At 38.7% G+C, this 26,143-nt stretch overlaps 1 protein-coding gene across 1 annotated transcript in view; it reads left to right on the top strand.

Moving 5' to 3' along the window:
• The window catches only part of Smchd1 (structural maintenance of chromosomes flexible hinge domain containing 1), a 138,979-nt gene that overhangs the window by 77,698 nt on the left and 35,138 nt on the right, over window positions 1–26,143 (top strand). Inside the window, exons 26-34 of the mRNA XM_059278617.1 lie at window positions 350–498; window positions 1,929–2,017; window positions 2,581–2,699; window positions 5,069–5,236; window positions 12,126–12,251; window positions 12,745–12,824; window positions 13,046–13,203; window positions 14,683–14,798; window positions 16,048–16,112. Of these exons, the coding sequence (XP_059134600.1) occupies window positions 350–498; window positions 1,929–2,017; window positions 2,581–2,699; window positions 5,069–5,236; window positions 12,126–12,251; window positions 12,745–12,824; window positions 13,046–13,203; window positions 14,683–14,798; window positions 16,048–16,112 (1,070 nt within the window). The remainder of the gene's footprint in view (window positions 1–349; window positions 499–1,928; window positions 2,018–2,580; window positions 2,700–5,068; window positions 5,237–12,125; window positions 12,252–12,744; window positions 12,825–13,045; window positions 13,204–14,682; window positions 14,799–16,047; window positions 16,113–26,143) is intronic.

Genomic DNA, 26,143 nt, shown 5'->3' with positions numbered 1-26,143 from the left:
GTTCTACATAGAGTATTCCAGTACAGCCAAGGTTACATGGACTCTGTCTCCAAGAAAATACAAAAACAAAACAAAACAGGAAAAAACAACTTTGGTGTGTGTGGAGGGGGGCGCAGATTATAATTTAGTTTTAAGCTTCTTGAGTAACTAGGTGGGGTATGGTGGCACATTCCTATAATCCTAGCAGTTGGGAGGTGGAGGATCATGAGTTCATGTCCATCCTAAACAACCTGAGTTTGGGAGCAGCCTGTTCTACCTGGAACCCTGTTTCAGTCTTTAGAAAATAAGTGGTTATTGGAAGTCTTTGAGCGAAGCCTCTCAGCTTTGTGTTATGTGTATTCTCTCCTAGGTTAACTGGACTCCTGAGGTTAACAAAGAACATTTGCTACAAGGTCTGCTTCCTGATGTGCAAGTACCAACATCTGTGAAAGATGTGCGCTACTGCCAGGTTTCTTTCCAAGATGACCACGTCTCTCTGGAAAGTGCTTTTACAATAAGGTTTGTGAACCTGTGGTATTTTGAGTTATTTGGAGTGCCATAGCAAGATAGTCTGCAGCACACACACACACACACACACACACACACACACACACACACGAATAAAAGTTCCTTTTAAGATGAAAAGAACTACACCTTTTAGTTTCTATAAAATATGGGAGATTGTCTTTACAGAAAGGCTTCATTGTACGTAGGTTGATTGTTGGGGTTTTGTTAGAGACAGAGTCCTGCTATGTAGCCCAGGCTATCTTCAAACTAACTCACTGTTGTTTTTCTGTTGGCACAGAGGCTTTGCTTTCATCTATCTACTGCTGTTTCAGGCAATAATTGCTGCTCCACAGTTGCTGGCCTGCTTCGCTGGCAGCCTCGGCCTGGCGGGAATTCTGTTCCCACAGAAATCGGCTCAGTAGCTGCAGCCAAATATAGCTTTTAATTAATTCTCTATCCTTGTATTTATCAGTATGATTCAGGAGTCAGAGGCTGGGATGAAAAGCTGCTATCTCAGAGAGGTTGAGTAGCAACCAGCTGACCTCTCTTTGCTGCGGTCTTGGAAAGATCCCCTCCATATCTCCACCAAACCAAAACCCCATGCCACTCCAAGCTTTTACCTACTAATTCCTGTGCGTGTCTCTGTCATCTTCCAGACACCCTCTGACTCTCTGTGATTATTGCTTTCTGTCAACTAGTTGTTAACTCAGCCTCCTGACCCAAGGTGGATTTTATTTAAATAATGCAAATACAGACTCAGAGTTCACAGTGCAATCGAATATCCCACAACAGCTCACAGTCCTCCTGCCTCAGCTTCCCGAGTGCTGGGATTACAAGTGGTGGCACTGTGTATGACTGATAGTGATTACTCTTATCATGATTATAAGCTTGCACTTCATTTAGTAACTGTAAAAATGCACCAAAGGAAGGTTCTTCAACTGAAAACAACAGAGGCCCAAAATATACGAAAGGTACAGTGTGGTTTTTAGAGGGAAAAATGTTCACATTGGTTAGTGGTGAAACTTAGTTCAATCAGAATTAATCTACACACCTCATAGAAAAGAGTAGAGCTTAGTGTAAAGGAGCAAAAGACTCTTCCTGTTGCACAGCCCGTTGGCCACCCTTTCCAGTGACTCCAGCATTGTGACCCTCTGCCTTTTCCTGGGCTGTTCTCTGCACCAAGAGCAGTTCTACTGCTCTGACCATAACTCATTGTTGTGATTTATTCTTACCTGTCTCTTGACAGTATTTCCTTATTACAATTTCCTCTTAATGTAATATAAAGAGTATAATGTAATTTTTTTGCAGTCAATAGCTATTTAAAATGAAAGATTTGGAGGAGTGCTGTTGTATTTAAATTTAGGGTATCAAATATGTGTTGCTCTTCACTTTTTTTCTGCAATTAATGGTTCATTAAAGCCTTTTAACCAAACCAATTTTAGACCACTTCCTGATGATCCCAAACATTTAAAATGTGAGTTAAAAGGAGGAAAAACGGTGCAGATGGGCCAAGAGCTTCAAGGAGAAATAGGTTCGTATACCCACTTTTTTTTTTTTTAAATAATGCTGGCTTTCATTAGTGTTTTAAAATGTATGCTCTGAAAGATACTTTTTAGCATACATTGAAACTCAGCTTTATGATAGTTTGTTTAGAAAATCTTGCCTTTGTTAGAAGAAATAGTTATGAATGAATTGAATTGATTCCTATATAGCCTTTATGTTTTTCCTTATAGCTATAAAATTAAATACCATTAAAATGTTTATTTTAAGTTTTAATTATTAAAAAAGCTGACTTAGGCATTGGGATATAGCTCAGTGGTGGAGCATACCATGTATGCGGGCCTATGTTCAGTCCTTAACACCTCACAACTGAAAATAGTATTAACATTGGTGTACCTCAGAAATTAAAAGTCACTTGGTTATTAGCAGTATTTAAACATTCTTGCACAGGTTCTTGATACAGTTTTAATGATTTTAAGAGAAATAAGTATAATTGTAAATTACCTATGTATGAGAGTAAAGCTTCAAAGTATATTTTATGTGTAAGATAGATCTTTAAAAGGATTTTATCTTAAAGCTTTTTTCTCTTTTAAGTTGTTATAGTTGCAGATCAGTATGGAAATCAGATTCCAGCATTTTCACCAGATTCTTTATCTACATTGTCAATTGCTGGAGTTGGACTTGATAACTCTAACTTGAAAATCACTTTTGAGGTAAAACTACCTTATAAAATTGATTTTGTGTTTGACAGAAGTTGGGGGAAAAATGAAAATAATGAAAGTTTAACTTTACATACATTATTTTTAATTTTTCGAAACCATGTTTTATTTGTGTATGTTTGTATGTACTACACATGGCTAAATGCTTGCCCTAGTGTCTCAGATACTGAACTCAGACGTGGTGGCAGGCTTCTTTGTTACCAGATGGGTCATCTTGCCAGCCTTGACCTTATGTCTAAAATTCTTCTTTAAATAAAACTTGTATTTAAAACATTGTGGGGATAGCATATGTGAGGTCTCAAGCTTTCAAAATACAATGAATTTGCACATTTGAAAACAACAGTAACCAGAATTGCAGATGTTTCCTCCGGTCCCATCATTCACTTGCAGCCGTCATTGCATTTCCACTAACCATATCCCTTTGGAGCAAATTGTAGTTGTTAGAATATTTCACTCTAAGTATTTAAATACACATATGTCAGCTTACGTGTACACAATATGTAAATTTTCAGTTAGGTATTTAAATAAAACTTAGTGCTTACCCCCTGCACTAAAACAGGATACTGAGGAGAAAACTCACTGTTTAACTTTGCTACTGTATGGTTAATTCACTGTAGCTTGAGAAGTAAAGGCCCTGATAGAATTCTTGGACCTTGAAACAAGCATGAAGCACTCTTGTTGAAAAGGTCAAAGCCAGCATTAGGTGAAAGGATGTTCTGGAATTGGGTCTTGACAAAACCTGCCAGCAGTGTAGATTAGAAAAAGGAGTTCCCCAGGTCTACAGAATTTGATTCATTGATTGCATTATGCTTTTTCTTTGACAGGATAACCATGAGAATTTCCTCACTAGTTTCTGCCTTTACAAAGTCTGTACTTTACTATCTCTCTTCGACTCTGTGTTGATGACATGAGAGGATGAATTCACAACTGTTATAGCTGTGTGTAGACAGTCTGCTTCTTGTCACCCTGTGCACACCATGTGCTTGGGTTCTTTAAAAAGTTTACTTTGACACACAAATTGTGCATAGTCATACATACAGACAGAGCACCCACATACATAAAAATAAAATAGATTTAGATGTATACATGAATGTATCTACACATATAGGACATGGGATCATTAACAGCCATTATTAAAATGTGAGTACCTTTGTGCTCTTTCTGGTCTAGAATCAGTTTAGTCTTATTGCAAAGATTAATAGCTAGTTTCATTAGTAGGGTATGGTAACCATTATTCTGAATAATTGATAAGCAGCAACAAAAGCCCTAATCACAGTGAATATCACCTCGACAAAGGGGAGGGCATGCAAAAAATAACGGGGAGAAAAATAGTGGAGATATAGTATTTTACTATGTAGGATGTTCAGGAAAGACCTTGTTGTTAAATTAAGGTACCATCTATGGAAATACCTAAAGCAAAGCCACAGTGAAAAAGAGTTACAAACTGAGGGAAAAACACAAGAGCCAAGTTTCTCAGCCAGGTGTGCTTGCTTTGGGGGTTAAAGAAAAGCACAAATACAGATTGAGCATCCCAGACAGAAAATTTGAAATGTTCTGAAATCCAGAGAATTTTGACTACTAGCATGATGCTCAAAGTTGCTGGTTTTTAGAGTATCTCATACTTATAGATTAGAAATCTTCTGGTGTGGGGGACCTGGATTGAGACAGGGTTTCTCTGTGTAGACCTGGCTGCCCTGGAATTCACTCTGCAGACCAGCCTGGCCTTGAACTCACAGAGGTCTGTCTCCTTCTGCCTCCCAGTGCTGATACTGAAGGCATGCACCAGCAGCGCCTGGCTAGATTTGGAATCTTAACCAATCCATACAAATATTATGAAATTCAGTGAGCTCAGGCCAGGCAGGGTGTAGCACAGTGGCACATGCCTTTAGTCCCAAAAGTAGGGAGCAGAGATAGGCAAATCTGTGTAAGTTTGAGGCTGACCTGGGAATCTCTTTGTGTTCAAGGTTAGCTTGGTCACATAGTGCAGTTCCAGACCAGCCAAAGCTACATAGACTTTATCCCAAACAGACAAACAAACAAACAAACAAATTTAGAGAACTCCAAGAATTGAAAAACTTGGTCTTAAGCATTTTGATCAAAAGATAACCTATAGAAGAAAAGGGGAAATTATGAGAAGATAAGGTAAAAAGAGATCTATTCACAGTTTTTTAGATTCTTTGCCACTGACAGAAGAAAGATACCATTTTTCTCTCCTGAAAATAGAATGGAGTATGCCAGTATTGGCATGGATTTGGTCTCTTACCCAGAAATAGCAGTAGGTGAATTATGCAACTTTTTTTTTTTTTTTTTTAAAGACTAAGCAACAACAACCTGTGTTTTCTCAATGTGCTTCTCTTCACTAGGCTAACACACAGAGCATAAGTGTACGAGGCATCAGATTTACTCCAGGTCCTCCTGGACATAAGGATCTTTGTTTTACTTGGCGAGAATTTTCTGACTTTATTCGAGTGAACCTAGTTTCTGGACCTCCAACCAAGCTGCTGCTTATCGACTGGCCAGAGCTAAAAGAGGTATACAACTTCGTGTCTTCATGGTAATAATTAATAGTGCAGGCTCATTGCTTTCAGAGCCTTAGTGGATTAGAAGAGATAGATTTTGTTTTAGAAGAAATAATAATTGTAACTAGTCGGGTGATGGTGGTGCATGCCTTTAATCCCAGCACCCGGGAGGCAGAGCCAGGCCGATCTCTGTGAGTTGGAGGCCAGCCTGGTCTCCAGAGCAAGATCCAGGACAGGCACCAGAACTACACAGAGAAACCTTGTCTCGAAAAACCAATATAATAATAATAATAATAATAATAATAATAATAATAATAATAATAATTGTAACTAATAGTAACAAAAGAAGGTAAGATTTTTTTTTTTTTATTTTGTTTTTTTGAGACAGGGAGGGTTTCTCTGTGTAACAGTCCTGGCTATCCTGGAACTAGTTCAATAGACCAGGCTGGCCTCCAACTCATAGAGATATGCCTGCCTCTGTTTCCAGAGTGCTGGGAATAAAGGCATGCGCCACTGTTTTCCAACATGAGGTGAGTCTTAACACTTTAGTTATTCACTGAGTTCTAGAGTCTGAAATTATGAATGTAATAATTTAGATCTTTAAAACTGTTCTAGACATATATAAAAATTAGAGCAATAATGAAACTGATTTTACTAGCACCCATTTTATCAGTCAACTGATTTTTGCTAAATTTGTTTTTTATTCTTTTATAGTAATATAAAAACTTTATTGCAGTTTTTTTTTTCTTTGAAGATTAGTCTATTTGTGTGTCTAAGTGGATGTGCACTGGTATGCACATGTGCCAGGGTGTGCATATGGGGGCCAGAAGAGGTCTTCCTACTGTCCTTTGAGGTAGGGTATTTACCTGAACCTGGGACTTGTGTTGGTTGGCTAGGCTGGGAGCCAGCAAGCCCCGGAACCATCCTGCTCTTCGTTCTTCAGAGCTGAGGTTACAGGCTTGTGTTCAATACCCAGCCTACTTCACGAGTGCTGGGATTTGAACTGTGGTCAAATTACATAGCAAGTGTTCTTAACAGTTAACCATCTCTCCAGTCTTGTTGAAGTTTTTGTAAAGTGTATTTCAGTACCAATACAAATGGACTTTCTGTGAAAATACTTAAGTCTTAAATATTCATTTTGCAAACATCTGGCAAATCCTACTTCTGCTGACTTCATTTACTGATAATTTTAGAATCTAGTGAATTTAGTGTGGTGGCATGGTTGGAACAGACATCCAATTCCAGCACTCAGAGTTAGATTTTTAAGATTTATTTATTATGTAGACACTGTTTTGCCTGCATATATGCCTGAATGCCAGAAGAGGGCACCAGATCTCCCTACAGATGATTGTGAGCCACTATGTGGTTGCTAGGAATTGAACTCTGGAAAAGTTCAATTGGATTTCTAGAAAAACAGACAGCGCTTTTAACCTCTGAGCCATCTCTCCAGCTCCGAGATGGGGATTTCTCTGAGTTCAAGGCCAGCCTGCTCTACATAGAATCCAGTAAAAAAAAAAAAAAAAAAATTTAAACATTTTGTTGAGAAATTAAAATTGTATATACTTAAAATGTATGTTAAATGACAATATAGATTTAATGATCCATTAAATCCCATATGTATCATCTTACATACTTACTGTTTTATAGTGATGACATTTTTAAAATACAATGTTTTTATTGAGAATTTCCTTTACAGATGCATTGTATTTTAATCATAATTTATCATTCCTCCCCTTAACTCAGCAGTTCTTAGCCTGTGGGTCACAGCCCCACACCCCACACCCCTGGATTTGAAGAACCCTTTCACAAGCGTTGCCTAAGGGATTGGAAAACACAGATATTTATATTACAATTCATAAGAGTAGCAAAATTACAGTTACAAAATAATTTTATGGTTGGGGGTCACCACAACATGAAGAACTGTATTAAAGGGTTGAAGCATTAGGAGAGTTGAGAGCAACTGACTTAACTCTTCCCAGATCAACAGCCACCTCCAGCTTAATGTCTTTTTTTTTTTTTTTTTTTAAAGATTTATTTATTACGTATACAGCATATATGACTGCAGGCCAGAAGAGGGTACCAGATCTCATTACAGATGGTTGTGAGCCACCATGTGGTTGCTGGGAATTGAACTCAGGACCTCTGGAAGAGCAAGCAGTGCTCTTAACCTCTGAGCCATCTCTCCAGCCCTTAATGTCCTTTAAAAAAAAAAAAAAATAGCCTACCACCAAGTTCATTTTGTGCTTCCCATATACTTGTGTATTTGAAGCCACCCCAGAGTGTGGTCGACTTTCCAGGGGCCTCATCCTTAAAGGAAACTTACTTTACCTCTCCCAGAAGCTCCCAACTGTCAGTAGCTCCTCCTTCAGTAATGGAGGCTCATGAGCCCCTCTAATCTCCATACTAGAATGTTGATTGGGTTGGTCTTATACAGCTTTCATGCTGGCATCCACAGCTGCTGTGGACCCATGAGTGTAGCAGCCCTGTCAAGTCCTTCCCAGCCTCTGGTTTTTACGGCCTTTCTGCCCTCTTCCCCATAATGGTTCCTGAACTTTGGTGGGGAGGGAGTATGTAATATAGATGCCACATTCATGGCTGAACACTCCACACACACTTATTCTCTGTACTTCAACCATTTGTGAGTTTTTGCATTAAGAAATGGGTATGGAGATAGGAATGTAGAAGCCAGTTTGATGCTATGTCCATTTAGCAGAATAAGGATAGTAGTCTCACCCCTGTGGCCCATGAGCTCACCAGCCATGAATTTTTTTTTTAAACAGCTACTTAACATTATAGTTTTATAAAAGAAAAAACAATTTGAAAAAAGAGCCGTATAAAAATGCTACAATAATTTTAGGGTTTGAATTAATGAGAATAATAATGTTATAACAAAAACAAGCATATGATTTAAACAGACTTGAGCCAGTGAATTAGGTGGTAAACATTAAGAATCCTCCAAACCCATCTCAACAGTAGTGTAGACTCTAGTAGAGTGGAGATGTTGGCTGTGAGAGAACAAAGACACACATTCTCTTGAACTCAGATTCTTGTCCATCAGTGCCTTCCAGTCTCCCTATCTTTCTGACACTTCCCCTTTCCCATAATGCATTTCTGTGTAAGTACTTTTAGTTTGGCACAGCTTTCTTTTTTATTATTGAGAAGTTGTGTCTAATGTTTAGATATTTCTACAGAGTGCCTGTAGTCAGCACTTGGGAGGCTAAGGGAGGAGGATCCTGAGATCAAATCTAGACTGAACTGTGTTGTGAGACCCTGTCTGTAGATGGACTTTCTCAGTCCCACCAGCCAGCTCCCCAAATAACCACACAGGGACTTTATATTAATTATAAGTGCTAGGCCGATAGCTTAGACTTGTTACTAACTATCTCTTACATTTTAAATTAACCCATTTCTATTCCTTTACTTGCTACCACATGGCTCATGGCTTATTACCTTATTTTGTACATGTCCTGCTGCTTCTGCATCACTGGTGATTTTCAAGACTCCACTCTTCCTAAGTGTCCTCCTAGTCTGGCTCTCCCGCCCAGTCTCTTCCTGCCCAGCTATAGGCCAGTCAGCTCTTTATTAACCAATGAGAGTGATACATATTCACAGTGTTCAAAGATTGTTCCACAGCACCTGTCTCAAAAAAAAAACAAAAGAAAAGAAAAAACAAAAAAACAGAGTAAGGAGCTAGAGAGATAGCTCAATGGTGATGAACAGTACTGTGTGCAGGTATGTGCATATAAGTTTAGGTAGTCTTGGAGGCCATAGGTCAGATCCCCTGAAGCTGCAGTTATACGATTACATAGGTGTTAAGAACCAAACTTTCATCTTCTGAAAGAGCAGTAAGCCCTCCAGCTCCAAAACAAAATATCTATACTCTCAACTTTTCTGTAGTTCTTTGGTTGGTTGGTTGGGTTTTTGGGGGGCGGGTTGTAATGTTTATTAGGGAGAGGATTACAAACGTGCACACACCAAGTGGGGAGGAGATCAGACAGCCATGGTTCTTGGCCAAGTGTTTTTTTAATCTGTGAAAACCAGTTGATTAGTCCCATAGCATTCATTCCAGTATTTCACCAACAAGCCCATCTTTGCATGCCGGTTGTTACTGTATTTGTACCATTCACAGCTGGGCAAGACTGTTGATGGTTTTTCTCCCCCAGCAGCCTGCGTAGCACTTTTCTGGTACTGTGAAAGCCAGGCTGCCAGGTAGAAGCTTCCAGGTCAGCATCAGCTTGATTTCTCTATGTCCCGGTGGCCAGAGTGTTTGGTGTCTTACATCAAGTTCTGTTAGACAACCAGAATCAGTGGCAGTAGCCTGTATTGCTTTGAGAGACTCCTGAACACCCCTGACTTAACAGCTTCAGGAGAAGTGATGAAGACATTTTAAAATAGATTTTCTTAACACCACTGTGTGTGGTGGCATTTTTCCACAATCCAGCACCCAGGAGTTAGAAACCATAGGATCACAAGTCTGATCCATCCTATGCTATATAGCCAGGGTCTATATTTAAGAAAAGGAAAATGGCTGACTGTGGTAGTGTGGCTTGCTATTAATTCCAGCACTTGGGTCTCTGCATTACAGTTCTAGACCAACCAAAGCTGTGTAGTTAGACCTATCTCAGCAACAAAATGAAAGAACAACAAATCACTGTACTATTAACCAGTTTTTCCAGAATAGATCACATCATTAACTGTAGAACCGTGCCTTACAAAAATCTATTTACTTAGTCCTCTTTTCTAAAGTTTTATATCCTTTGGCCTGCAGTTCACAGCAATCTTCTGTCTCTACCTCCTGAGTACTGGGGTTGTAGACATGAACCACCATGCCCAACATAACTTTCACTTTTCAGTGAAGGACAACGAATTTGTATAACTGAGTAGTGGGCGTAATGATTCTGAGGAAGAACCAAGTCAGCTAAGAAGAGCTCACACCGGTGCTCTAGTTTGATAGTACCCCTTTGATTTATGAGAAAACAGAAATTGGTTATAATAATTTGTTATAAAAATTGGTGGTTCCCTTTTTCTTCTTTATATAATGTGTTGAATAAGGGCTTCATGGAAAAGGTAGTGCATTTATTTTTATCTGGGAACATTATATACATATTAACATATTTTTATACCTCTTGATGCCAAATAAAGAATTTATTGATGTGTTCTGAAATAAATAGTGTACTTTTGAGGCAGAAAAAGAAGTCCATACTACTGGGTAGAATGTAAACAATAGTGACAGCTTATTAAAAATTATTGTAAATTTATTTGTAGATACTATAAATTATCAACAGAAACTTTGAAATGAAACCTGGAACTAAATTACTTATTGGTTATCAATGTTTTTTAAGTAAATGAGTCTGGAAAAGTAATCATTTAACATCTGGTCATCCTAGCAGTTCCTAACTTAATTGTTGCTCTCTCTCATAGATGCTAACTGAAAGATGGCTAGTGTGGTCATTAGGAAAAATTGTGTTACTGTATTATTAGTCAGTGTTCTACTTCTGTAAAGAGACACCGTGACCACAGCCACACTATCAAAGAAAGCATTTAATTGAGGGAGCATAGCAGCCTGTAGGCAGACATATTGCTGGAGAAGTAGCTGAGAGTTCTGCATCTGGGTCTGCATGCAACAGGAAAAGAAAGACTCTGGGCTTGGAATGGGCTTTTTGAAACCTCAAAGTCCACCTCTGGTGACACACTTCTTTCAATAAGGCCCACACCTCTTAACCTTTCAAATAGTCACTCCCTGGTGACCAGCCTTCAAATCTGTGAGCCTATGGGGGGTATTCTCATTCAAACCACCACGTATATGCATGCGTTATTCATTTTATGATGAAGAAACTGAAATAATAACTTTCTAAAACATAAAAGTGACAGAATACATTTATGTTCAGAGACATTTGATGCTGTAATTTGGCATTTTCCACTTTTCCCCTGAAAAACTACCATAACTTAAAGTCTTAATTACTGAGAAACATCCTTTAGAAACAGGGTGGGGCTGGAACTTGTGAGCCCCATCTGTACCACATTTAGGGAGCAGAGTGAACTGGGACTAGTATGGTGTGCTAGTACTCACGTTTGGGGGTCACTGAGACTGGCAGGGCTTGCCTGTACCCACCTTAGGAGGTGGATTAGACTACATAGTGAGACACCAGCAGCAGAGCAGACAGTATGTGGAACTATCATTGATGTATAAATCCAAGCTGTTTGTCGTCTTTAGCTTTGTAAACCAAGCATTGTATATAACCACTGGTGAGATTCTTACTTGTTCTTGTCTGTAGCAAAGCATTACATTTTCTTCCATTTTTGGCAGCCTGCAACCTAGTTTGATTAACTAGTTAACTCAAATAAGGCAGGAGGGTAGAGGAAGTAAAAGAAACGTGGATAGGAGTGAGGTAATCAGTCAGCTTCCATTTTTTTACTCTCCCATTTAACTTTTAACATCTTCCATGAGATTGATGCTTGATGTGGTATCTTACTTAACAATGTGTCCCTTGGAAGGTATCCATTAATACACCATTACATGGATTTCTGGAGTTGCACAAGCTTTCCATACTTGCTAAAGAGAAAACAAGAAGCATTTGAACTTACGGTATGGATTGTTCTTAACATCATCTTTAGTCAGGGGCTAAATGTTATTGCTAAATGCCACTGTACATAAGCTTGAAAACTGACAGAAGTGTTAAACTACAGATTGATGCTACAAGCAAATAACGTCAAATGCTGTTTTTCTTTTAAACAGATTGTTAATCTTTTTTATAAGATGATCATATACTTAAATTGGCTTTCCAGAGTTTATTTTCATTGATGAAAGAAGCAATTTATAAATATAACCTTACTATAAAAGTAATTATATTGTTTGGCACATACTTGTTTGTATTTATTAAAATGTTTGTCTCTATTTCAGCCCATTCCAGTGATCAATGGAAGACAATTACAGAACCCTCTCATTGTTCAACTTTGTGACCAGTGGGATAATCACGCATTAGTCTCAAATGTTAAAATAAGTCTCATAAAAGTTAACAGTTTAAGGGTAAGTTTCAAACTTCCTTGGATATTTTTCATTGAAAAGTTTATATTTCAGGGCTAGAGAGACGGCTCAGTGGTTAAGAACAGTTGCTGCTCTTGCAGTGGACACAGTTTCAGTTCCTAGCAACTTAACAACCTTTTGTAACTCCAGTTCCAGATGATCCGATGCCCTTTTCCGGCCTCCCCAGGCACAAAAATGGAACATAGACATACATGCAGACGAAAGCACCCATACACATAAAATAAAAATCAGTTGATCTTTTTTTTTAATAGTTATTTGCAAATATAACTTAAAATAAGAACATTCTAGAAACATGGTAATAGAAAAGAACTTGATAGATTTCTAGAATTTTCTTTTCTTCTTTTTTTCTTTTTTGGCTTTTTTGAGTTCCACGTGCCTCTGTCTCCCAAGTGCTGTGAATAAAGATGTACACCACCACCACCCAACTGATTTCAAGAATTTTTTAATCAACTTTTTTATTTTGTTTTATTTGTAGCTATTACCTTCAAACCAACAACATAAAACAGATGATAAAGGCAGAGCCAATTTGGGGGTATTCACTGTTTTTGCTCCAAGGTAAGAACTGAAAATTTTATAGTTTTACAGAGATTGATTTTTTTCTTATAGTTTCTGAATTTAAGATTAATAACTCTTTAGTGTTAGACAAGAATTGTAACAAGAGTAGAAATAATGATGTTCTCTAAAAAAAAATTAGTCTTTGTATTAATTATCTCCGAAGGATTCAGTTATAACAATGTAATTTGAACCTTGCCTTTCTTTTTGTCCATTGTTGTTAGGGGAGTACATACTGTGCAGGTTAAAGGTGTCTATAATAAGAGTACCATAGAAGGACCTACAATTAAGTTCATGATTCTTCCGGACCCTGAAAAGCCTATTCGTCTCAATGTTAAATATGACAAAGATGCCTCTTTCATAGCAGGTGGCATATTCACTGGTAAGTACTAGAAAGTATTCAAATAAATCTTTAGTGATAATAGCCCTTATAATAATATTAATGGGATAAATTATGTTTGGTGTTCAGTATGATAAAAAAAATACATGTCATTGCCTTTAAATGATAAAGAAAATACATAAGACTGAGCAGTTCTTCCTCTCATCCTGTTGTTTTGTAGTCCTTTAATTTATAAGAATGACTGAAAGTTCATATATAAACCAGGAGTCTGAGGTTAGTACTTTAAATGGGAGCCAAAGACTGGTGTAGCACTTTGGAAGCTGAGGCAGAAGGATTGCAGCAAATTTGGGGCCAACTTTGGCTGCAGAGTGAGACCATCTGACAGAAACAAAAAAACCAAAGAACTAAGTGGTAACTAGTATGTAGCTCAGCTGTGTTATGTGTGCTGGGATATCATCTTAAAGCCATTGAAACCAGGACCATTAGCTTAAATTGTGTAGAAATAAATTGCATCAGGATGTATTAAAGTATTTCAAAGCAATAACCATTCACTAAGTAACTGCTCACTTAGAGTCTTTGTTTTATTCATAAATATTACAGTGTTCAGTAAATACAGACTAATGTAGGACATGACTCAGTAATCATATACTCTGGCTATTGCCGTCAATGGGAAATTAGTATGTCCTTTATTTAAGAATTTTCTACAAATCTTCTCTTTTCTTGAAGAGGTGAATGCCTGTGTGTGAAAGAAGCATACCAAAAGGTTAGGGTTAAAATCATTTAACTGTAATTTTTAAAATATACATATCCATAGGTTTTGTACTTCATAAATTTTGTACTCAATTTGGGCAACTTTTTCTTTGAATTTATAAAGATTAACAGGTTCAAACAAAATGTTGGATATATATGGTAAATATAATGGGAATGTTACATACAGTACATTAGGTACTTTACCTAGTTAAAGGGTAAAAGAAAGTTGAAAAAAAATTGTTTTGTTTTGTTTTCAAGACAGGGTTTCTCTGTGTAGCCCTGCGTGTCCTGGAACTCACTTTGTAGACCAGGTTGGCCTCGAACTCAGAAATCTGCCTGCCTCTGCCTCCTGAGTGCTGGGGTTAAAGGTGTGCACCACAAATGCCCGGCAAAAGTAAAATATTTTTATTCTCTAAATACATATGGCATACAGTGTTGTGACCAGTCAGACTAATTCTTAGGTACTAAACACATATGGTCACACTATTTTGGTTTTCCATGCTAGATTTACATCATGGCAAACTGAAGCTATGACAAGGAAATATTATTAGCAAGGATCAGTTTGTTAAGATTTATTTTGGAAAACTTGATGGTCAGACTCAGCGCTAGAAAGTTGTCTGTCATAATTAACAGTTTCCTAGAATCATTTTTGGAGATTCCTGGTTAAGTAATGGTCCCATTACTTTTTGTTTTGTGTCTTTGAATAGCCTTATTGACTTTACGAGAATATTACTATTAGATGAATAAGTAAATTTTATGTTTACATGACAGATTTTATGGTTAGTGTGATCTCTGAAGGTGGTAATGTCATCAAAAATATCAACCCAACACGCATTTCCATGAAAATGTGGAAGCTGTCCAGTGGCGTGAGCCGGCCACCAACAAATGTGAGTAATAGCGATCGGGTTCAGAAACTAAAAATAGTACCATCTATTTGGTCCTCAAGGCATGGTGGTACACGTCTTCAATCCCAGTATCTGGGAGGCAGGGCTCTGTGATTTTTGAGGCTAGCCCTGTCTACATAGTGAGTTCCAGAACAGCCAGGCATATGTAGAGAGACTCTGTCTCACAATAACAACAAGTAAACAAAAAAGTGACCAAAAAAAAAAAGAAGTAAAATAATTTAAATATTGTTCATCTAATATATAAAAAGTTACCATCTCAGCATGTCCTCAGTACTTGAGTATATACATTATTTGACTAGTTAATTTGTGCAGAGAAGTGGGTATGTGCTACATATATGTGAGTGCACAGATATGATTCCATGCACACTCATGCTTGCACATGCAGGTGATGGAGGAGGATGTCAGGTGTCTACCTTGGTTGCTCCATTATTTCTTCATTTCCCTGAGATAGGGTCTCTAACAAACAAAAGCTCACTCGCTGCTCTAGCCACCCAGTGAGATCTTGGAATCCTCTCTCCATTTACCCTACAAATGCTGGGACTACTGCGACATACAGCCATGCCCAGCTTTTTATGTTAGTTCTGGGATTTGTACTCAGGTCTTCATGCTTACACAGTAAGCTCTCTTAGGCACTGAGGCATGTTCCTAGCCTTGTATTTTCAAAATCATTCAATAATGAGAGTGTATCTAGCTGCATATCCCATTTTCAGAAAACCACATTTCAAGTACTCAGTAGTCACTTGCAGCCATTGGCGATAACTCTTAAATATGAGAAACCAAATCCCAAAACTTGTTAGAGCACCCAACTTAATAACCTGCTTCAGTGTTGATAGTTCATTGAAATAATCTGTTTTAGCTGTGCAGTGGTGGCATACGCCTTTAATCCTAGCACTCAGGAGGCAGAGCCGGGCAGAACTCTGTGAGTTCGAGGCCAGCCTGGGCTGCGGAGTGATTCCAGGATAGGCTCCAAAGCTACACAGAAAAACCCCGTCTCAAAAAACAAACAAACAAAAATCTGTTTTAAAAGCTAGCTTGTTTAAAAGCCTTAAAGTTACCAGCTGGGCAATCTGAGTCTTTACTAATTTAGGACTAGAGTCCAGTGGTACCTATAAATATATAAATCCATATATAAATCCAAATGGAGCCTGTTCAGTTTTTCACATGTGTAAATTTTCATACTGAGTATACTCTGTTAACATTTGTTTTCTCCCTCTTCTGTTCCCCTTTCTAGGCAGAAACATTTAGTTGTAATAAAATAAAAGATAATGACAAAGAAGATGGCTGCTTCTATTTCAGGTACTACTTAAATCATTTCCTATTTTTATGTGTGCTCAGTATACAATAATTCAGGTTAGGGCTGCAAAGATGGCTCAGCAGTTAAGAGCACTGACTGATCTTCCAGAGGACCTGAGTTCAATTCCCAGCACCCACGTGGCAGCTCACAACTGGAGTCTGTAAATCCAGTTCCTGGGAACCCAAGACCCATGACAAAACACCAGTGCACATAAAATAAAAATAAATAACATTTAAAAAATGAATAATTCAGGTTAGTGGTTTTTGTAGTCCTTACCTAAGGAAAAGTAGTTTATGATCAAGAAGAAAATGTTCAGAAGCTATTTGGAGAAAGGTATGTTTGCTTGGGTTTTGTTTTGTTTTGTTTTTTAAATATTGCTCTGTAAAAATGTTTTTGAGGAAAATTCTTGTGAAGTATTAACATTAGAACCTAGAAAATCCATGACAAGAATTTCTTTATGATATCAGAGCACTTTTGTATAATCATTTATTTTAGCATGTGTTGTCTAAGTGTGTGTGTGCAGGTGTTCATGAAGGCCAGAGGTGGACGTCAGCTGCTTTCCTGTATCGTACTCCACTGTTTTTATTTTTGAGACAGGACCTCAATGATTCTGCAGGTTGTCATTTTTGGCTAGGCTTGCCAGCCAGTGAACAGTGCCGGGGTTGCAGATATGTGGGTGCTGGGGATCTGAACGCAGCCAGTGAACAGTGCTGGGGTTGCATATTTGTGGGTGCTGGGGATCTGAACGCAGGTCCTCATGCTTATGCGGTGGACACTTTACCCACTGATCCAACTCAGGCTAGGCTTGAATTTTCAGGCCTTCTGCTTTTGGCCTCCTTAGTTCTGGGGTTTCAGTCATGTAACACCGTGACTTCTGTTAGATATCTTTGTTCATAGTAAGGCTAGTGTTTGCACTCTGTGGTCTTTTGAACAAAAGTTCTAGATTTTTATGTACTCAGATGTGTTGAGACTTTCTTTTACAATTAATCCTCTTTAAAAAGTCTTTAGATTATAAAAACATTCTTCTATATTATGGTGTTGGCAATTCCATGACCAATTGATTTGGTGATTCACTAGTAGGAGGACCCATCAAACTTAGTACAATTTCACTCACTGCTGTGAATTATTGTGGCAAAGGTCACAGAGCAACATCTACAGAGAGAAGACTTGTGATAATATCAAAGAGGAAGCAGTTAGAGACTTTAAAGTGTCCTCTCCTGGTGGATCTCATAAGGTGTGCTTTAATTCTCCAATATCAAGTTATGCAGGGGAGGTGATTAGATTCCCGCCCCCCAGACAGATAGCTTTGGAGTCTGTCCTGGAAAACTCACTCTAGACCAGGCTTGCCTCAAACTCACAGAGATCCACCTGCCTCTGCCTCCCAAGTGTTGAGATTAAAGGCATACACCACCACTGCCCAGCTGATTAGATTTTTATTGAGAGGTGCTGATATAGCCAGTCCCTGAATGCACATACCATACTTGCAGGCTTCCAGGAGAAAAACAAGCATTTAGCAGGAACTGTGGTAACACGAATGTTTGATCAGTATAAGCCACACTGACAAATACATGAATCTAACCTCACAGGTGCCAGACAAGAGCAAATATTGTGAACAGGTCTTTCTTTTTTTTTTTTTTTTTGGTTTTTCGAGACAGGGTTTCTCTGTGTAGCTTTGCGCCTTTCCTGGGACTCACTTGGTAGTCCAGTCTGGCCTCGAACTCACAGAGATCCGCCTGGCTCTGCCTCCCGAGTGCTGGGATTAAAGGCGTGCGCCACCACCGCCCGGCTGTGAACAGGTCTTTCTAAGAACACTTCAGATCTGCTGTGTTATACTTATACCTGGAATTGATTCTGCTTTGGTATTTTGGGTTGATTTTCTTGGGGAGGGGCACTGGGGTAGTGATGATAGAAAAAGCAAATCTGACTAGATATTGAGCCTAGAGTCTTACATTTGTTAATACATTCTTCCTAAACTATGCCTAGTCATGATTATTTCCTTAGAACATGGTATAAATTTAGTGATCATGATTTTTTTTCCAAAATATGTGTGCAGGATTGTTTGTTGAAATGATAGATATTCTTTAGTAATAGTTCTGTTATAAATCATAAATTCAGGGGCTGGAGAGATGGCTCAGGGGTTAAGAGTACTGGCTGCTCTTCTAGAGGATCTGCGTTCAAGTCCCAGCACCTACATATTGGCTTACAACTGTGTATAACTGTGGTCCCATAGGATCTGATAGCCTCTCTGGTGTGCATAAAAAAAATACATGCAGACAAAACACCCGTGTATATAAAATAAATGTCTTTGAAAAATAATAATAAATCATGAATCCATTCATGTGTCTGTTTCTAGACTACACATTGATTTAATGGCTCATTTGCCTGCATTTTGCCAATACTACAATATTTTATAAGTCTATTATCCCCTGAAAAAAGTTCCTACCCTATTGTGCTCCCTACAGTTCTTGGCCTTTTGTTTTACTATATAAATTTTGGAAATGATGCAGAAGGTTCCAATAACAAAACACCTATGGTAAAACTGGGATTTTGTGAGGGCAGAAATCTGGAAGCATCTTTCAGTCTCTAAATATGGTATACATTGATAGTGGTTTCTTGAATTTTTCTTATAGTGTTTTATAGTCGTTTTCAAAGTCTTGCACATCTTTCCCTAAATTCCTAAGTAGTTGGGTTTGGGGTTTTGTTTGTTCATGTGTAGTTTTTTGTTTTGTTTTATTTTGGTTTTTTTTTTTTTAACAATATTATTAAGCATTTTTATGTTCTGTTTATTGAGGCAATAGAAATACAGTTGGTTTGTGTCTGTCGACCTTGTAGGAAGTATCTTTTCCTAGCTTTGTAATTTCTAGTTTTGTTTAGAATTTTTTTCAAATGTCTATAAATTATGGTAGGTTTGTTTGCCTTCTCTTCTTATGGGTACTGTTTTTTTGGTTGTTTTTGGTTGGTTGGTTTGTTGGTTGGTTTTGTTATTGAGCTTTTTTGTTTGTTTTGTTTTCTGCTAGGAGTTCTAAGTTTTTATGGTGATAGTAGACATCTAATGTCATTCTCAACCTAGAAGAGAACTTTTAATTATTTTCTTTGGGTATGTATCTTTCATCTAACTCTTCACTTCTGGAGGCTAGGGAGATAGCTTAGTTGGTAAGATATTTGCCATGCAAGCATGGTGGCCTGGCTTGTTTTGGGGTTCCTAGCTAACAATTCATGTTACTATCTCGTACCTAGCACTGGGATTTTTGTTTGATTACCCATGGCTTCTTGGATTGACATTATCCACATTGCTTTTTCCTTAGTGTATGATATAAAATGGTATTAAAAAATGTTCATACTTGTGTGTGTTTAAAATTACCTTATAAAATAGTAAGCTCATTACTTTTCTTTTGCTTTGATTAAATATGTCCGAGAGAACTTACCAAATAGTTTATTTGGATTTAAAGTTCCAGAGGGATGAGTCCTTGGTTGGGAGTTATGGCAGCAAATGCATAGTGGCAAGCAGTTAGGCAGGAGAAGGAATTGAAAGAAAACATCTTCCAACACAAGCATGGCAAACTGAGAGGGAACTGGAAGTGGTGTGGGTCTTTAAACTCTCCAAGTCCTCCACCAGTGGTACTCTTCCAACAAGGCTGCACCTTCTAAACTACCCTGAACAGCACCTTCAGTTGGGATCAAGTGTTCAAATATCTGAGCCTATGATGAATACTCTCATTCAGACCAGTAAGTTTCCCTACACTTTTCGTTTTGTTTACCCCTCCTTCCACTGTTCCTCATCCCTGTCTGCATACCCTCCTCCTCACTTAAACCATTCACATGTGTTCTACTATTGCCTACCCTCAGGCCTCCCTTACCCACATGGCCCCTTTCTAGATTCATGCCCTCTCTATGCATAATATATTCCAAGTTAAACACATAGATCTAAAAATTCAGAGCTGTGATCCTCATGAGAGATAACATGGGACATTCATCTTTTTGGGTCTGGGTTAGCTTCATTTAATATATCTTCCAGCCATATCCATTTTCTAGCACATTTAATTTTTATAACTGAATAAAATTTATCCCACTGTCTATCTGTACAACATTTTTGTTATCCAGTAATCTTTTTGGGGGGGGGGGTGGGGGGCAAGACAGGGTTTTTCTGTGGAGCCCTGGCTGTCCTAGAACTAGACCAGGCTAACTTCAAACTCAGAGATCTGCTTGCCTCTGCCTCCTGAGTGCTAGGATTAAAGCGTGTACCACCACTGCTCAGCAACCCAGTAATCCTTTGTTGGACATCTAGACTGGTTCAGTTTTCTATAGCCATTATGGTTACAGCAGCAGTAAACATGGTTGTACAGTTATCTTTGTAGTAGGATATGGAATCCTTTAGATATGTGCTCAGGTATATCTGGGTCATATGGTAGTTCTGTTGGTTTGGCTTTTGTTTGTTTATTTTTAAGAAACCTCCAGACTGATTTTCAAAGAGGTTCCAGCAGTTTACAGTCTACAAACAGTATATAAGGGCTATTACTGTGACAGGCTTGACCATGCTATTTTTATGGAACAATGTGGGAGACTTTGGGACTTCCTAGTAAGAGCTTGGAATTCAGTAGTGCTAAGAGTAATGTAGACTATAAAGGCCCAGCTCAAGAAGTTTCAGAGGGGAATAATATTAGCAACTAGGCTAGAGAAGATTCTTGTGATATTTTGACAAAGATTATAGCTGCTTTCTGCCCCTGTCCTAAGAAACTGCCTGAGGCTAAATTGAAAAGTAATTGGCAAAGAATATTTCAAGACAGCCTAATGTTGACTCTGTCATGTGTATTAGTAATCAGTCTTAGGTAAATCTATAATGAAAAAGAGAAAGTAGGCAAAAAGAAATACAAAATATGCAGTTTAAAGAGAAAAAAAAAAGCACCAAGAAATTTAATGTTGGAGCCAAGGCTTGTGCTGCAAAAAATGAGAAGATTAAAGAGAGACCTGATTGAAAATGGAATAAAGGGAGGGGTGCTCTTAGGCTCCTATAGACTCATGTATTTGAAGACTTGGTCTCTGACCCTGCCCTTCTCTCCCAACCCCCACCACCCCCACAGTTGGTGGAACTGTTTGGGAAAGATTAGGAGGTGTGACCTTGTTTGAGAAGATGTGTCACTAGGGGCAGGCTTTGAGGTTTCCAAAAACTCATGCCATTCTCAGTGTTTGTGTGGTTGTGAAACAAGATGTGAGCTCTCAGCTGTTCCTTGGTCCAGTCTGCCATCATGGGCACTAACCCTCTGAAACCAAAAGCCAGTTAAATGCTTTCTTTTATGAATTGTCTTTGTCATGGTGTTTTATCACAGCAACAGAAAAGTCACTAAGATGAGATCCCATATACCACTCTGAATGTGCCCAATATTGTGAAATCTTGGAAGCTAAGTAGGGTAGGACCTGTTCCATGCTTAAGTGGGAGAAAGTCTGTGCCCATGTCTCTATGTTGAAGTATACTTTTTTTCCTCTAGCATTTTTGGAGCTCTGGGTCTTGTGTTGAGGTCCTTTATCCATTTGGAGTTGATTGTATGTAATGTGAGAGATCTGTAATTCCAGTTCCTCCTCTGGTCTCCATAGGCACTACATACATATAGTGCACTTACATACATGTAGGTCAGAGTCTCATGTATAAAATAAAAATGATAATCTTGGGTGGGCATGGTGCCTCACAACTTTAATCCCAGCACAGGGAGGTAGATCTCTTGAGTTGAGGCCAGTCTGATCTCCATAGAAAGCTCCAGGCCAGCCAGGGTTACACAGAGAGACACTGTTTTATTTTGTTTGTTTTTTTTAAAAAAGGAATCTTAAGAGCAATTAGCCCAGAAAAAAATTCTTTTATTTAAAATAATCATGTAAATATATTTTGTGGACTTCTGTCTGGAGCCTCTATTATAGTCTATTGATCCGTGTGTCCCTGCTGTGGGTTTGGTTGTCTTACTTTTAGATGTCCTTAACGTGCATCCTTCAGTCATCTATTTGAATTCTGTCAAATATATAGAGTAATAAAGGACTGCCTTCATTGTGTCCCAGGGGTTTTGCTGTGTTGTGCTTTCATATTCTTCTAGTTCAAGAAAAATTTTCCCCTTCTTGATTTTGTTGGTGTGCTAGTCTTTATATAAAATAATATATTTTTAATTTTGTTGTTTTTAATTGTGTGTGTGTGTGTGTGTGTGTGTGTGTGTGTGTGTGTGTGTTACATGTGTGCAGGTGCCCATAGACCAGAAGAGGGCATTGGTTCTCCTGAAACTGGAACTGCAGGTGATTTTGAGCTAACCAGTATGAATGCTGGGAACTTAACAAGGTCCTCTGAAAAAGCAGGGCACACTCCTAACTGCTAAACCATCTCTCCAACCCCAGTGAACCATTCTTATTGCATTGCTTAATCTCTGTGAGTTTATGTACTTTGTCTGGTTTTTGTGTCTGTTGATAGCCTGCTTTTCCAGGAATTATTACATATTTTGAGAGCTGCTTGTGTCTTAGCATGTGATCTATTTTAGAGAAAATTCTATGGGCTTCCAAGAAGACGATATTTCTTAGTGTTTGGATAGACTGGTCCATAGATGTCTGTCCATTTGCTTTATGACATTATTTAATTCAGTGTTTCTCTTCGTTGAAGTCACCCATTACTTTTGTGTTGGGATTAAAGTGTGACTATATCTAATAGTATTTGTTTTATGAAATTGGGTCCACACCTGTTGGTGTATATACTTGTACAATTGTAATGTTATGAAAAGTTATTCCTTTAACCTATGACCTTGTTTGTGTCATCTGACTAGTTTTGGTTTGGTTTTGTCTGGTGTTAGAATAGATACTCCCACTTGTTTTCTCGTTCCATTTTCTTGAATTATCTTTTTCCATACTTTTACAAATCTAAGGTGATGTCTGTGATGAGATACTTCACAGAGGCAGCAAAAAGATGTATCATTTTGTAACATGACCTCCTAATCTGTGTATTTTTTATATAAAAAATAAGATATCTTCAGGCTGGACATATAGCTTAGTAATTAAAATCATTTACTGTTCTTACAGCCTAGGTCTGGGTTCATTTCCCTAGCACCCACACATGACTTACAACCATTCATAACTTGCGTTTCAGAGGCTTTGACCACTTTTTCTGAACTTTATGGGTACTGGGCACAGACATGATACACATAAGTAAACTAAATATTTATTCTTTAACAACTTAATGTGCAAATATATATTGTCTTAGACTTATGTATTTTCTGTGAGTGTTCTGCCTGCAGGCATGTCTGTGCACTGTGTCCATGCAGTGCCTCTGGAGGTCAGAAGAGGGCATCAGAATCCCCAGAACTGGAGGGACGGTTGCTCTGGTAGTTTGAATGAGAATGGCCCCATAGGTTCACATATTCGAAGACTTAGTCTCTGGTTGGTGGAACCTTTTGAAGAGGATTAGGAGGTGTGGCCTTGTTGTGGGAGGTGTGTCACTTGGGGTACACTTGGAGATTTCAAAAGATTGGCACCATTTCCAGTTAGCCCTCTCTACCTGTTGAGTGTGTCTCAAGATGTGAGCTCTCAGCTGCTGCTCCAATGCCATCCCCACCTGCTGCCTTGCTCCCTGCCGTGATGTTCACCCAGTTAAATACTTTCTTCTATGAGTTGTATTGGTCATGGGGTGCTGTTGAAGCTATAGAAAAGTAAGACAGTTGAGAAACCATTACATGGATGCTGGGAACTGAGCCCGTGTCTTCAACAGCTGCTCTTAACTACCTAGCCATCTCTCCAGCCCTTGTTCAATATGTCTTGATCATATCCACCCATTTCCATTTTCTACTATACATACCCTTCCCACCTTCATGCACTGTGCTTTCCCAGCCTCTACCCCTCAACCCACTTAGTCAGATGAGTGCTGTGTGCTGGAATGATCTCATTGGTTTGGTCTTGTGCGGGTCATCTGTTGTCTTTTATTGGATGATTGGATCCATTAGTATTCAGAATTATTACTGAAAGATGTATATTACTTCCTGTCACTTCATGGTTTTGTGGTGGTGTCACATTCCTCCCTTGCTTACCTGTCTTAGAATTACTTATTTTCTCTGGTTGTATTTATCCTTCTTTTCATTCTGAAGTAATTCTTTCCAGTATCTTTTGTAGATGTGGCTTAGTGGCCACAGATCTTTTGGTCTGCTTCTATCACAGAAAGATTTTGTTTCTCCTTCAGTTATGGCGTACGGTCTGTCTGTTGTAATGATCTGGGATGGCGGCTGTGGTCTTTCAGAATTTGAAATACATCTTTGCAAGCTTTTCTGGCTTTTCAAGTTTCTGTTGAATTATCAGCTGTTAGTTTGCTTGGCCTACCATCACATGTGACCTGTCCCTCTCCTTGGGTAGCTTCAGTGCCTTTCTTCATTGTCACACTGTTGGTTATAACATGATGTGAGGATTTGGGGTTTGGTCTTGTGTTTTTAGTGTTCTGTATATCTCTTTTGCCTGAATGGGTATCTCTTTTGCTGGATTTGGAAATTTTTCTTCTTTGACTAAAAAAATTCTATGCCTTTGACGTAGGATTTTTCTCTTAAGTTTGTCATTCATAATTTGGTCTTTTCGTTGTGTCCCAAAGCTCTGCTGTATTCTCTTCACACGTTTTCACTTTAATTTATCGTTGATGTTGACCTGAGTGATCCAGCTCCTCTCTGTTCTTGTCTTCAAGTCCTGATATTCTGTCCCGTATATGATCAATCTATTGGTGGACTTTTTGTATGACTTACTGAGTTTTTCATTTCCAGCATCATTTTAGTTTGTTTTTAATTGTGTTTTGAATTGAGCTCCTTATTTCATTCAGCTGTTTGTTTGTGGTCTTCTGGAATACATTCAAGTCCTCTTTTAACTGTTTGAACAGAGTTGTAATTATCCCCTTAAATCCTTTGTGTGGAATTTCTTCTCCATCACTCTCATTAAGACCACTTGCTATGGAATTGGTCATTTTTAGAGAATGTGTGTTGTCTTGGTGTTTTGTGTTACTTTTGTTTTTTCACTGGGACTTGCACATCTGGAGTTGGCTGAGTTTGGATTTTGTTGTTCGAGTCACCTTTCTTTTTCAGTGGAGGTTAGTCGAGCTTTCTTCCCCGTGGGATGCTGTGGTTTCTGTCCCTCCTGGACTTCCCTTCCTATCAGTCTGTTCAGAAAATGGAGAACTGTTAGATTCATTAGGTCGATCAGATTAACCCTGTGTTTTCCTTATATGCTATCGGAATGCTGTGTTTCACCCTGCACTCCTTCTCATTTGAACCTCTTTGGGTCTGCCTTCTACTTCTGAGGGTCTGGGGTGCCTTGTGAGCCGACCCCAGCATCTCCACGCCCTGGCTTACAGCATGGGGCTCTGCCTCTCCTGGCCTGTCTGTCCCAACCTGTGTCACCCTGAGACTTTAGGTTAGCACACCCTTTGCTATTTGTTAGATGGGGCTCCATGGGCCTCTGAGTGCCCAATCTTTTCCTCACTGCCGAACACCTGGAGCCTCACAGGCCTGTATATACCCAAATTCTGGCTCACCCTCTTCTACATACCCTCTGCTGTGTTACCCTGAAGTTCAGTTCTGAATACCTAGGTGCTCTAAAGTCCTGCCTCATTCCCTCGCTGCTTCTCCAGTCCACTGCTACTGGGTACCAGAGGCTCTGAAGCCCTGTCCATTTAAACCCTGCCTGAAAACCCTCCCCATTGAGTGGCTGCACTTAGTGCCCAGAGCCCCTCAAGCTTGTCTGCCTGAATTGTGCCTTACCTTCTGGGCTGTGATGTGCCTGTGGATGCTTGGTACCTGGGGCCCACAGGCCTGGCTTTTGTTGTTTCTTAATTCCACTGTGGTCCAAAGACCACCCCTTATGACATTTTCTTAATTATACCTTTTATAGTGGCATATAGGTGGTGGTTTGGGGTTTGAGGTTTTGTTGTTGTTGTTGTTTCGGTTTTTGGTAATTTATCCTCTGATTGAAAAGTTTAGATCTCATATAACCAATACACTTAATTCAATATGTACTACATTGCTGATTTTTAATTTTTTAAAATATG

This window comes from Peromyscus eremicus, chromosome 13 (assembly GCF_949786415.1).
Source record: "Peromyscus eremicus chromosome 13, PerEre_H2_v1, whole genome shotgun sequence".
NCBI lineage: Eukaryota > Metazoa > Chordata > Mammalia > Rodentia > Cricetidae > Peromyscus > Peromyscus eremicus.
The sequence above is the reverse complement of the archived record's forward strand: the minus strand, read 5'-3'. Positions and strand labels throughout refer to the sequence as shown.